This window comes from Salmo salar, chromosome ssa23 (genome assembly GCF_905237065.1).
Source record: "Salmo salar chromosome ssa23, Ssal_v3.1, whole genome shotgun sequence".
In the NCBI taxonomy this organism is placed as follows: Eukaryota; Metazoa; Chordata; class Actinopteri; order Salmoniformes; family Salmonidae; genus Salmo; species Salmo salar.
This window is the reverse complement of record NC_059464.1, coordinates 5009392-5022701: the sequence shown is the minus strand read 5'-3', so window position 1 is coordinate 5022701 and position 13310 is coordinate 5009392. Positions and strand designations below refer to the sequence as shown.

At 42.2% G+C, this 13310-nt stretch overlaps 1 protein-coding gene across 3 annotated transcripts in view; it reads left to right on the top strand.

The window, feature by feature from the left end:
- LOC106583933 (DENN domain-containing protein 1B) overlaps positions 1-13310 on the top strand; it is a 203209-nt gene that overhangs the window by 141958 nt on the left and 47941 nt on the right. For all 3 annotated transcript variants that reach the window (XM_045706032.1, XM_014168622.2, XM_045706033.1), the window contains 2 exons: positions 7922-7967; positions 9244-9345. In XM_045706032.1, the coding sequence (XP_045561988.1) occupies positions 7922-7967; positions 9244-9345 (148 nt within the window). The remainder of the gene's footprint in view (positions 1-7921; positions 7968-9243; positions 9346-13310) is intronic.

The window sequence follows — 13310 nt, the reverse complement described above, 5'->3', positions numbered from 1 at the left end:
GATATTCAACCTATACAAGTTAAAGGAGGGCTGTGATTGGTTAAATTGCCTACTATGCCAATTCCTTTGTATAAAATGGACCATAACTTTAAAACTAGAAGAGATCCAGATCCCCCCCCCCCCACAGGCCATAACTTATTCATATTCATAGTGTAGGCAATTTAGGTAAAGTCACCAAAAGTGTTGTTTGCATGGAAATGGTACACCTTGGTGGTCATTGTAATGCAATGCATTTCTTTCTCCATCTACATTAAATTTGACATTGCCTTGAATGCATCCTCTCTATGCGCCGTTGATATATCTCATTGGTTTCCAATGGGGAAAATAAATGGGAAAAGGAGTTTGAAGTTTCCTCGCCTGTCTGTGTGTTATTTAAAATCGCTAGGGTCCTTTTAAGATGTCAGGCTTGAAAATCCGTAAAGCCATTTTTACACAGTGAGTCACTACCCAAACCAGACACATCTGGTTTCAAGTGGCCAAGTCACATCATGTGATCTTCTACTGCAATCTAGTGGACGAACTGGGAATCAAACATGAGATCTGATTACATCAGTGAAGAGGTTACGACTTCAGCTTTCTCCTCATACTGTATGTACAGAGTATTTGGAAAGTATTCAGACCCCTTGACTTTTTCCACATTTTGTTTTGTTACCGCCTTATTCTAAAATTGATTAAATAGGTTTTTTTCCCTCATCAGTCTACTCACAATACCCCATAATTACGAAGGAAAAACTGGTTTTTAGAAATGTTTGCAAATGTATCAAAAATTAAAAAATTAAATATCAGATTTACGTAACTATTCAGACTCTTTACTCAGTACTTTGTTGAAGCACCTTTGGCAGCGATTACAGCCTCGAGTCTTCTTGGGTATGACGCTACAAGCTTGGCACACCTGTATTTGGGGAGTTTCTCCCATTCTTCTCTGCAGATCCTCTCAAGCTCTGTCAGGTTGGATGTGGACCGTCGCTGCACAGCTTTTTTCAGGTCTCAACAGAGATGTTCGATCGGGTTCAAGTCCGGGCTCTGGCTGGGCCACTCAAGGACATTGTCCCGAAGCCACTCCTGCGTTGTCTTGGCTGTGTGCTTAGGGTTGTTGTCCTGTTAGAAAGGGAACCTTAGCCCCAGTCTGAGGTCCTGAGCTCTCTGGAGCAGGTTTTCGTCAAGGATCTCTCTGTACTTTGCTCCGTTCATTTTTCCCTCGATTCTGACCAGTCTCCCAGTCCCTGCCGCTGAAAAACCTCCCCACAGAATGCTGCTGCCACCACCATGCTTCATCATAGGGATGGTGCCAGGTTTCCTCCAGACGTGACTGTTGGCATTCAGGCCAAAGAGTTCAATCTTGATTTCATCAGACCAGAGAATCTTGTTTCTCATGGTCTGAGAGTCCTTTAGGTGCCTTTTGGCAAACTCCAAGCGGGCTGTCACTCTACCATGAAAGCCTGATTGGTGGAGTGCAGCAGAGATGGTTGTCCTTCTGTAAGGTTCTCCCATCTCCACAGAGGAACTCTAGAGCTCTGTCAGAGTGACCATTTCATTCTTGGTCACATCCCTGACCAAGACCCTTCTATCCCAATTGCTCAGTTTGGCCAGGCAGCCAGCTCTAGGAAGAGTCTTAGTGATTCCAAACTTCTTACATTTAAAAATGATGGAGGCCACTGTGTTTTGGGGACCTTTGATGCTGCAGAAATGTTTTGGTACTCTTCCCCAGATCTGTGCCACAACACAATCCTTTCTCAGAGCTCTGTGGACAATTCCTTCGACCTCATGGCTTGGTTTTTGCTCTGACATGCATGTCAACTGTAGGACCTTATATAGACAGGTTTCCAAATCATGTACAATTGAATTTACCACAGGTGGACTCCAATCAAGTTGTAGAAACATCTCACGGATGATCAATGTGAACAGGATGCACCTGAGCTCAATTTCGAGTCTCATAGCAAATGGTCTGAATACTTACGTAAATAATGTTTTAACTTTGTCATTATGGGGTGTTGTGTGTAGATTGATGAGGATTTTTTTATTTATTTCATCAATTTTAGAATAAGGCTGTAACGTAACAAAATGTGGAAAAGGGAAAGAGTTTCGGGAATACTTTCTGAATGCACTGTGTGTGTATGTACACTGACGGTCAAAAGCTTTAGAACACCTACTCATTCAAGGGTTTTTCTTTATTTTTACTATTTTCTACATTGTAGAATAAGAATAACATATATGGAATCATGTAGCAACCAGAAAATTGTTGAGATTCTTCAAAGTAGCCACCCTTTGCATTGATGACAGCCTTGCACACTCTTGGCATTCTCTTAACCAGCTAAATGATATAGTCACCTGGAATGCAGTTCAATTAACAGGTGTGCCTTGTTAAAATATAATTTGTGGAATTTCTTAATGCGTTTGAGCCAATCAGTTGTGTTGTGACAAGGTAGGGGTGGTATACATTTGGTAAAAGACCAAGTCCATGTCAATTAATCAATCAAATGTATTTATAAAGCCCTTCTTACATCAGCTGATGTCACAAAGTGCTGTACAGAAACCCAGCCTAAAACCCCAAACAGCAAGCAATGCAGGTGTAGAAGCGCAGTGGCTAGGAAAAACTCCCTAGAAAGGCCGGAACCTTGGAAGAAACCTAGAGAGGAACCAGGCTATGAGGGGTGACCAGTCCTCTTCTGGCTGTGCCAAATGGAGATTATAACAGAACATGGCCAAGATGTTCATAAATGACAGGTAGCACCTCCGATGAACAGGTCAGGGTTCCATAGCCGCAGGCAGAACAGTTGAAATTGGAGCAGCAGCTCGACCAGGTGGACTGGGGACAGGAAGGAGTCATTAGGCCAGGTAGTCCTGAGGCATGGTCCTAGGGCTCAGGGAGGGAGGGAGGGAGAGAGGGAGAGAGAATACTTAAATTCACACAGGACACCTGATAAAACAGGATAAATACTCCAGATATAACAGACTGACTCTAGCCCCCCCGACACAAACTATTGCAGCATAAATACTGGAGGCTGAGACAGGAGGGGTTGGGAGACACTGTGGCCCCGTCCAACGATACCCCCGAACAGGGCCAAACAGGCAGTATATAACCCCACCCATTATGCTAAAGCACAGCCCCCACACCACTAGAGGGATATCTTCAACTCAAGGCCGAGTATAGCCCACGAAGATCTCCGCCACGGCACAAACCCAAGGGGAGGCGCCAACCCGGACAGGAAGATCACGTCAGTGACTCAACCCACTCAAGTGATGCACCCCTCCCAGGGACGGCATGGAAGAGCACCAGTAAGCCAGTGACTCAGTCCCTGTAATAGAGTTTGGGGCAGATAATCCCAGTGGAGAGAGGGAAAACGGCCAGGCAGAGACAGCATGGGCGGTTCGTTGCTCCAGTGCCTTTCTGTTCACCTTCACACTCCTGGGCCAGACTACACTCAATCATAGGACCTACTGAAGAGATGAGTCTTCAATAAAGACTTAAAGGTCGAGACCAAGTCTGCGTCTCTCACATGGATTGGCAGACCATTCCATAAAAATTGAGCTCTATAGGAAATATAGGAAATTCTAGGGACAGTAAGGAGGCCTGCATATTGTGACCGTAGCGTACGTGTAGGTATGTACGGCAGGACCAAATCAGGAAGATTGGTAGGAGCAAGCCCATGTAATGTTTTGTAGGTTAGCAGTAAAACCTTGACATCAGCCCTTGCCTTAACAGGAAGCCAGTGTAGAGAGGCTAGCACTGGAGTAATATGATCACATTTTTTGGTTATAGTCAAGATTCTAGCAGCCGTGTTTAGCACTAAGTTCATTTAGTGCTTTATCCGGGTAGCCGGAAAGTAGAACATTGCAGTAGTCTAATCTAGAAGTGACAAAAGCATGGATACATTTTTCTGCATAATTTTTTGACAGAAATTTTCAGATTTTTGCAATTTTTTTGCAATGTTTGCAATGTTACATAGATGGAAAAAAGCTGTCCTTGAAACAGTCTTGATATGTTTGTGAAAAGAGAGATCATGGTCCAGAGTAATGCCGAGGTCCTTCACAGTTTTATTTGAGACGACTGTACAACCATCAAGATTAATTGTCAGATTCAACAGAAGATCTCTTTGTTTCTTGGGACCTAGAACTAGCGTCTCTGTTTTGTCCGAGTTTAAAAATAGAACATTTGCCGCCATCCTTATGTCTGAAACACAGGCATCCGGGGAGGGCAATTTTGGGGCTTTACCATGTTTCATCGAAATGTACAGCTGTGCGTCGTCCGCATAGCAGTGAAAGTTAACATTATGTTTTCGAATGACATCAACAATGAATAATATATATAGTGAAAACAGAAGTGGTCCTAAAACAGAGCCTTGAGGAACACTGAAATTTACAGTTGATTGGTCAGAAGACAAACCATCTACAGAGACAAACTGATATTTTTCTGACAGAGCAGATCTAAACCAGGCCAGAACTTGTCCGTCATGACCAATTTGTGTTTCCAATCTCTCCAAAAGAATGTGGATGGTATCAAAAGCAGCACTAAGGTCTAGGAGCACAAGGACGGATGCAGAGCCTCGGTCTGACGCCATTAAAAGGTCATTTACAACCTTCACAAGTGCAGTCTCAGTGCTATGATGGGGTCTAAAACCAGACTCTATACATTGTTTGTAGTCAGGAAAGCAGTGAGTTGTTGCGCAACTGCTTTTTCAAAAATAATTGAGAGGAATGGGAGTTTCGATATAGGCCGATTTAGTTTTGAGTGTCTCCCGTGACACTAGGTCCTGGCAGTGTTGTGCAGACTCAGGACAACTGAGCTTTGGAGGAATATGCACATTTAAAGGAGCTTTCTAATGATAATGATATTTTTTCGTCAAAGAAGTCCATGAATTTATCACTGCTGAAGTGAAAGCCATCCTCTCTTGGGGTATGATGCTTTTTGGTTAGCTTTGCGACAGTATCAAAAATAAGTGTTGGATTGTTCTTATTTTCCTCAGTTAAGTTGGAAAAATAGGATGGCCGAGCTGCAGCGAGGGCTCTTCGATACTGCACGGTACTGTCTTTCCAAGCTAGTCGGAAGACTAGTTTGGTGTAGCGCCATTTCCGTTACAATTTTCTGGAAGCTTGCTTCAGAGCTCAGGTATTTTCTGTATATTATTTTCTGTATATTATGTCAAGAACAGCTCAAATAAGCAAAGAGAAACGACAGTCCATCATTACTTTAAGACATGAAGGTCAGTCAATACGGAACATTTCAAGAACTTTGAAAGTTTCTTCAAGTGCAGTCGCAAAAACCCTCAAGCGCTATGATGAAACTGGCTCTCATGAGGACTGCTACAGGGAAGGAATACCCAGAGTTACCTCTGCAGCAGAGGATAAGTTCATTAGAGTTACCAGCCTCAGAAATTGCAGCCCAAATATATGCTTCACAGAGTTCAAGTAACCAACACATCTCAACATCAACTGTTCAGAGGAGACTGCATGAATCAGGCCTTCATGGTTGAATAGCTGTAAAGAAACCACTAATAAAGGACAGCAATAAGAAGAAGAGACTTGCTTGGGCCAAGAAACACAAGCAATGGACATTATACTGGTGGAAATCTGTCCTTTGGTCTGATGAGTCCAAATGTTTGATCACCGTGTCTTTGTGAGACGCAGAGTAGGTGAACGGATGATCTCTGCATGTGTGGTTCCCACCATGTAGCATGGAGAAGGTGTGATGGTGTGGGGGTGATTTTCTGGTGACACTGGCAGTGATTTATTTAGAATTCAAGGCACACTTAACCAGCGTGGCTACCACAGCATTCTGCAGGTATACGCCACCCCATCTGGTTTGCGCTTAATTTGTTTTTCAACAGGACAATGACCCAGCACACCTCTAGGCTGTGTAAGGGCTATTTGACTAAGAAGGATAGGGATGGACTGCTGCATCAGATGACCTGGCCTCCACGATAACAGGACCTCAACCCAATTGAGATGGTTTGGGATGAGTTGGACTGCAGAGTGAAGGAAAAGCAGCCGACAAGTGCTCATTATATGTAGGAACTCCTTCAAGACTGTTGGAAAATCATTCCTCATGAAGCTGGTTGAGAGAATGCCTAGAGTGTGCAATGCTAACATCAAGGAATCTCAAATCTAAAATATGTTTACCATTATTCTACAATGTTACTGTGTGTGTGTGTATATATATATATATATATATATATATATATATATATATATATATATATATATATATATATATATATATATCACATACAGTGAGGGGAAAAAGTATTTGATCCCCTGCTGATTTTGTACGCTTGCCCACTGACAAAGAAATTATCAGTCTATAATTTTAATGGTAGGTTTATTTGAACAGTGAGAGACAGAATAACAACAACAAAAAATCCTGAAAACCGCATGTCAAAATGTTATAAATAGATTTGCATTTTAATGAGGGAAATAAGTATTTGACCCCTATGCAAAACATGACTTAGTACTTGGTGGCAAAACCCTTGTTGGCAATCACAGAGATCAGACGTTTCTTGTAGTTGGCCACCAGGTTTGCACACATCTCAGGAGGGATTTTGTCCCACTCCTCTTTGCAGATCTTCTCCAAGTCATTATTAAGGTTTCAAGGCTGACTCGAACCTTCAGCTCCCTCCACAGATTTTCTATGGGATTAAGGTCTGGAGACTGGCTAGGCCACTCCAGGACCTTAATGTGCTTCTTCTTGAGCCAATCCTTTGTTGCCTTGGCCGTTTGTTTTGGGTCATTGTCATGCTGGAATACCTATCCATGACCCATTTTCAATGCCCTGGCTGAGGGAAGGAGGTTCTCACCCAAGATTTGACGGTACATGGCCCCGTCCATCGTCCCTTTGATGCGGTGAAGTTGTCCTGTCCCCTTAGCAGAAAAACACCGCCAAAGCATACTCTTTCCACCTCCATGTTTGACGGTGGGGATGGTGTTCTTTGTGTCATAGGCAGCATTCCTCCTCCTCCAAACACGGCGAGTTGAGTTGGTGCCAAAGAGCTCCATTTTGGTCTCATCTGACCACAACACTTTCACCCAGTTGTCCTCTGAATCATTCAGATTCAGGCAAACTTCAGACGGGCATGTATATGTACTTTCTTGAGCAGGGGGACATTGCGGGCACTGCAGGATTTCAGTCCTTCATGGCGTAGTGTTTTACCAATTGTTTTCTTGGTGACTATGGTCCCAGCTGCCTTGAGATCATTGACAAGATCCTCCCGTGTAGTTCTGGGCTGATTCCTCACCGTTCTCATGATCATTGCAACTCCACGAGGTGAGATCTTGCATGGAGCCCCAGGCCGAGGGAGATTGACAGTTCTTTTGTGTTTCTTCCATTTGCGAATAATCGCACAAACTGTTGTCACCTCACCAAGCTGCTTGGCAATGGTCTTGTAGCCCATTCCAGCCTTGTGTAGGTCTACAATCTTGTCCCTGACATCCTTGGAGAGCTCTTTGGTCTTGGCCATGGTTGAGAGTTTGGAATCTGATTGATTGATTGCTTCTGTGGACAGGTGTCTTTTATACAGGTAACAAACTGAGATTAGGAGCACTCCCTTTAAGAATGTGCTCCTAATCTCAGCTCGTTACCTGTATAAAAGACACCTGGGAGCCAGAAATCTTTCTGATTGAGAGGGGGTCAAATACTTATTTCCTTCATTAAAATGCAAATGAATTTATAACATTTTTTACATGCGTTTTTCTGATTTTTTTTGTTGTTATTCTGTCTCTCACTGTTCAAATAAACCTACCATTAAAATTATAGACTGATCATTTCTTTGTAAGTGGGCAAACGTACAAAATCAGCAGGGGATCAAATACATTTTTCCCTCACTGTATATATATATAAAATGCATTAATTATTTTTACCCAGTCGTTATTTTATCATTAATAATTTAGTCCTGACTCAGGTCCTCCTTTCAAATTCTCTCCTCCCTAGTGCCCCCATGCCATACCTTGTGGGAGTTCATCTCAGTCTGCTCGAGGTAAGTCAAACAATCGCAGACACATCATATTATATCTAAATTAGAATCTGATTCTGAATCTATCCAGCTATATTTTATTAAATGTATTGCGATTTGGTTATTCCATTTAAAAAAAATGTCGTATCTAGTTTTTAAATGTATTTGTCACTGTGTAGTGGATGTGTACAGTATATAAGTGTGATCAAACAGCTGTGATTGCAACTGTGAGAAGGAATTAAACTGTGAACTTCATAATGATGCAATATTTACATTGACGTATCCGACACTGGAAACCAAATCAAAAGGATATTGACAATGCTTTTCCATTTTCTGCCTCATTTTTATCTGTTGTGTGCATGCTTACCAATTTAAGAAAAAAATAAATGACAGAGAAAAATACCGTTTTCACAAACAAAGAGCTTTTTGTGCTTCATTATTGAGAGCTGGTGTGTTGGTCGGGGGTAGACCCGTCACCGCGTGTGTGTGTGACGTTCCTGGCAGTAGCCGTATTTATCACACACTGTACCAGTGACAGACCCTCTCGTGCACTGCCAGATCAGCATGCAAGCCTCCGCAGCCACCACTGTCATACAAAGTGTGTGTGTGTGTTGTGTATGACTGTGTGTGTGTGTACTGTATGTGCCTGTATGTTTCCTCGTGTGTCTGTGTGTGCATATCTGTGTCAGTGATGTGTATATGAGAGTCTCCGTATCCCAGACTATCACAGACAAAAGTGACAAACTAGAGATCTCCAGCCCCACCTGCCTACTGAGCACAACATAAAGATCAGTGTGGTTTGTAGCTATCAGGAAGACTCCAGCCCAGCACAGCAGACTACTGTTGATGCATCAGGATTTACGCTGCTAGAAAATGTTTGAAGACTTTGCATGTTTGCTGTGTGCTATTTTTCATTTTGGTGTGTGTGTGGAGCAATTTTGTTTTTGACTGTAGTTTTAAATGTTACTTGTCAGTCTATTTAAATCTAAAACACTCTGGCTGTAAGACGAGCATGTGGGTTTGAGGTTATAGAACAGGTCTGTGTGACTTATTATAATGACCTGTGAAATATTTTGCAGCACTGTATCGAGTTCTGGAACAATAAAAACTGTAATTGTTCCATTAAAAACACTCCGAGATTAATAAATACGGTCTGTGTTTACATTTCTGAAACTTTTTTTGGGGGAGGGAGAATTATTTTTCAAACCACAAACTTTTGCTGGTGTGTGTGAGGGATATTGTTTCTTTATGATGATTGGTGTGTGTGTGTTTAGCTGACGACCTGTGTTTGTCCTTTCAGAGAGTGCTCAGCAGGTCATTGGAGGATGTAGTGATTCTGAATGTGGACACCAACACACTGGAGAGCCCCCAGGATGACCTGCAGAACCTGCCCAGCGACGTGGTGAGCCCACACACATACACACACACACACTCACACACAGCCTCCCTCCCGCAATCATCCTTATTACACATGCACATACAGTACCAGTCAAATGTTTGGACACACCTACTCATTCAAGGGTTTTTCTTGATTTTGACTATTTTCTACATTGTGATGGAGTGCTGCATCAGATGACCTGGCCTCCACAATCACCCGACCTCAACCCAATTGAGATGGTTTGGGATGAGTTGGACCGCAGAGTGATGGAAAAGCCGCCAACAAGTGCTCAGCATATGTGGGAACTCCTTCAAGACTGAATTCCAGGAGAAGTTGGTTGAGGGAATTTCAAGAGTGTGCAAAGCTGTCATCAAGGCAAAGAGTGGCTACTTTGAAGAATCTCAAATCTAAAATATATTTTGATTTGTTTAACACTTTTTTGGTTACTACATGATTCCATATGTGTTATTTCATAGTTTTGATGTCTTCACTATTATTTTACAATGTAGAAAATATTAAAAATAAAGAAAAACCCTTGAATGAGTAGGTGTGTCCAAACTTTTGACTGGTACTATATGCAGAGCCTCTTTCACACCTACTCTCTGTCTCTCTGGTTTCTCTCTCACACACACACTCACTATCTTGCACTTATACCTACAGTATACACACACTCCTCCATTCACACCTTCCCTCTCTTATCCCGCTTTCTTTCTCTCATTCATCAACACAAGTAGTACAGTGCATTGGGAAAGTATTCAGACCCCTTCACTTTTTCCACATTTTGTTACGTTACAGCCTTATGCTAAAATGGATTAAATAAAAACTGTTCTCATCAATGTACACACAATACCCCAGAATGACAAAGTGAAACAGAAATACCTTATTTACTTAAGTATTCAGACCCTTTCCTATGAGACTCAAAATTGAGCTCAGGTGCATCCTGTTTCTATTGATCATCCTTGAGATGTTTCAACAACTTCATTGGAGTCCACCTGTTGTAAATTCAGTTAACTGGACATGATTTGGAAAGGCACACACCTGTCTATATAAGGTCCCACAGTTGACAGTGTATGCCAGAGTAAAAACCAATCCATGAGGTCAAAGGATTTGTCCAGATTCTTCTTTACAATGATGGCCTACCGGGGAACTGTGGGTAAACTGCCTTGTTCAGGGGCAGAATGACAGATTTTTACCTTGTCAGCTCGGGGATTTGATCCAGCAACCTTTGGGGTACTGGCCCAACGCTCTACCCACTAGGCTACCTGTGTCATACCCAAAAAGACTCGAGGCTGTAATCACTGCCAAAAGTGCTTCAACAAAGTACTGAGTAGAGGGACTGAATACTTATGTAAATGTGATATTTAAGTTTTTTTTTATATATATTCGCAAACATTTCTTAAAACCAGTCTTTCCTTAGTCATTATGGGGTATTGTGTGTAGATTGATGGGAAAAAAACAACAATTTAATCCATTTTAGAATAAGGCTATAAAGTCATAAATGTAGAAAAAGTGAAGGGGTCTGAATTATTTTTGAATGCACTGTAAATCCATGTCTTCTTAAGGATGTGCACACACACTCTTCCTCACTTGTCTAACCAACCCCCCCCCCCCCCCCGGTCCTTAGCAGCTCTTGTGGGAAATCCTGCGACACACACATGCACATACAAATACACACGCATACACTGAAAGGCGAACAGCGTTCATCAGCCATCAGATCTGTGGAAACATCTCTCCCCTTCATCTCCCTCTATTCTAATCATTATTCCTCAAAGACTGCTTTTTCTGCCTGCCCAGTGGCACGTCTCCGGGAACGACAGAGCGAGAAAGACTGTTTGAGAAGGGACGGAGGGAGAGGAGGAGAGACTGTGGGTTTGTGGAAGCAGTGAAAGAGAGAGAGAGAGAGAGAGAGAAGGGGGCCAATTACCAGTGGTGTCTCTACAGCCACCTGCCAGCTCCATCTCTTTAATTAATGTAGCACTGACACCGGTCAGTGCAACAGGAAACCAGGGTCACACACACACATGCATGCCTGTCATCCCTCCGTTTGAATCACGCAGGAGGCTGTTTGTTTCTTTCCTCTCTAGGGGGGATTTAATACTCCTTGTGAAGCAGTGTGTGTGTGTACTGTACTCATACACACACACGCGTGTGCACACAGTCGCTCGCACGCACACACACATATTCACACACGCACACAGCCCTAATAGTATACCTATACCTGCAGTACGGCTACCTCTCTCTCTCTCTGACTGTGCAGCAGCCCGCCTCTCTGTGCCCAGGGACTCCAATCCTAAATTAAAGCGCAAACTGAGTCTGTCATTAAAGGGGGATGGCTCTTTTGAATTCGACAGGCAACAGAGAAAAGCCTTTGTCTTTGTCGTCTGCTAAATTAAGTGGCGGCTTTGATCCTCGAGCTCGCCATTTCCCTCCGACTAATCACAGAACACACTCTTCATATCACGGCGAATTACACCGCCTGAAACAAGATGTGACACCTACTACAGTACAGTACCATCATATATTTATTACAGAAAAAAAAAATACGAAAAAAAAACATTCTCTCTCCTGCCCCCTCATCGCTAGGGGTGATGTAGATGAATCAGGAAAAGAGCAGGTACTAATTGCGGGGAATTCCAAGTCCCTTGTTAGTTTGCTCGTTAGTTAGAAGGACGTGCCACATGGCATCTGATAATTGTGTTTACATACAGTAGGATGGTTGAGAGGCATTGCTCAGTTCGTCAGAACCAACGGCCGGGGAACTGAAGGCTTAATTAAAATAGTCTCTCTTAATCTCAGAATAAGAAACTGTTAACTGGCTGCTTGAGATTAACGTCATAGAACTGTTATTGCAAACAAAGTGAAGTCTTTATAGAACTGTCATAACTTTATACAGCTAAAATTATTATAGACACTTCATTTACCTGTTCTCGCCGACTGTACTGTGGCTTCCTGATGAATACAAAGGCTTGGGACTGCCACGACAGCATACGCTAAACCTATCAAGAGCAGTTAGCATTTAAGAGGAAGAATGGTAAATTGGTACTGTTAATATGAATTTATCAGGAGCAAACTGCATTAGTAGATAAAGATTAGCAGACCTGATAACCTGCATCTCCTTTCACCTCAGCATTATCTAACCTGGGATTCAGATAGTGAGAGTTTTCTACAAGTTATCCACATTTAGAAAATCCAATGCCTCATTCCTTCCATAAAACCAAGTATATTAAAATAGATTATTCGGCAAATTTTTGGGTTTGAGTGTTTCAAGTTAAAAAAAAAAAGCAACTTTGTGCATCAAATCAAATAACATTTTATTAGTCACATGTGGCGTCGGCTGACCACTGGCCCTGCTCTGGAGGGGTCAGGGGTCACAGACGTCCTGCATTACCTGGCCCGCTCCCAGACAGGACCCCGCAGCTGCCCGCTGCCTGCCCTTTAATGGCCATTTCCCCCAATTCCACACATAATATTTGAGATTTATTGACTATTAGAAATGCTACCACGCCAATAGCGCTTCCGCTCGGCGAAAAAGCAAAAGATTTACAAATAGAGAGAATAATTGGTAAAAGGGTGAAAAAAGGATGTGTGTAACCTTCTGAGAATAATTTTTGACGTGTGTTTTTATTGGAAACATCAGATGAGACAGAGTTTAAGTTCCTGTGTTAATTGTATTTTTGTTCTGAATTTGTCGCGCTACTACGCACTGAGAATGTTCACTTTTGACGTTGGTAGTATTACACATTATCGTTTTTCGATAAAGGTTGAATTTTGGCAGTTGTGAAGGCATTTTGTAAAATAAACTGTTGTCTTTTTTCCTGTTGAGATTATTTTTGTTTAATGAAATTACTTTTCATAAAATAAATAAAAATATGACATCAGACTGTTTCTGCACAAAACATTTACATTTTTCTTGTTGAGTATTGCAATGAAATGAAAATATCATGCCGCTGATTTATAATACAAATCTATTTCCTGTCCTTAATCTGTTT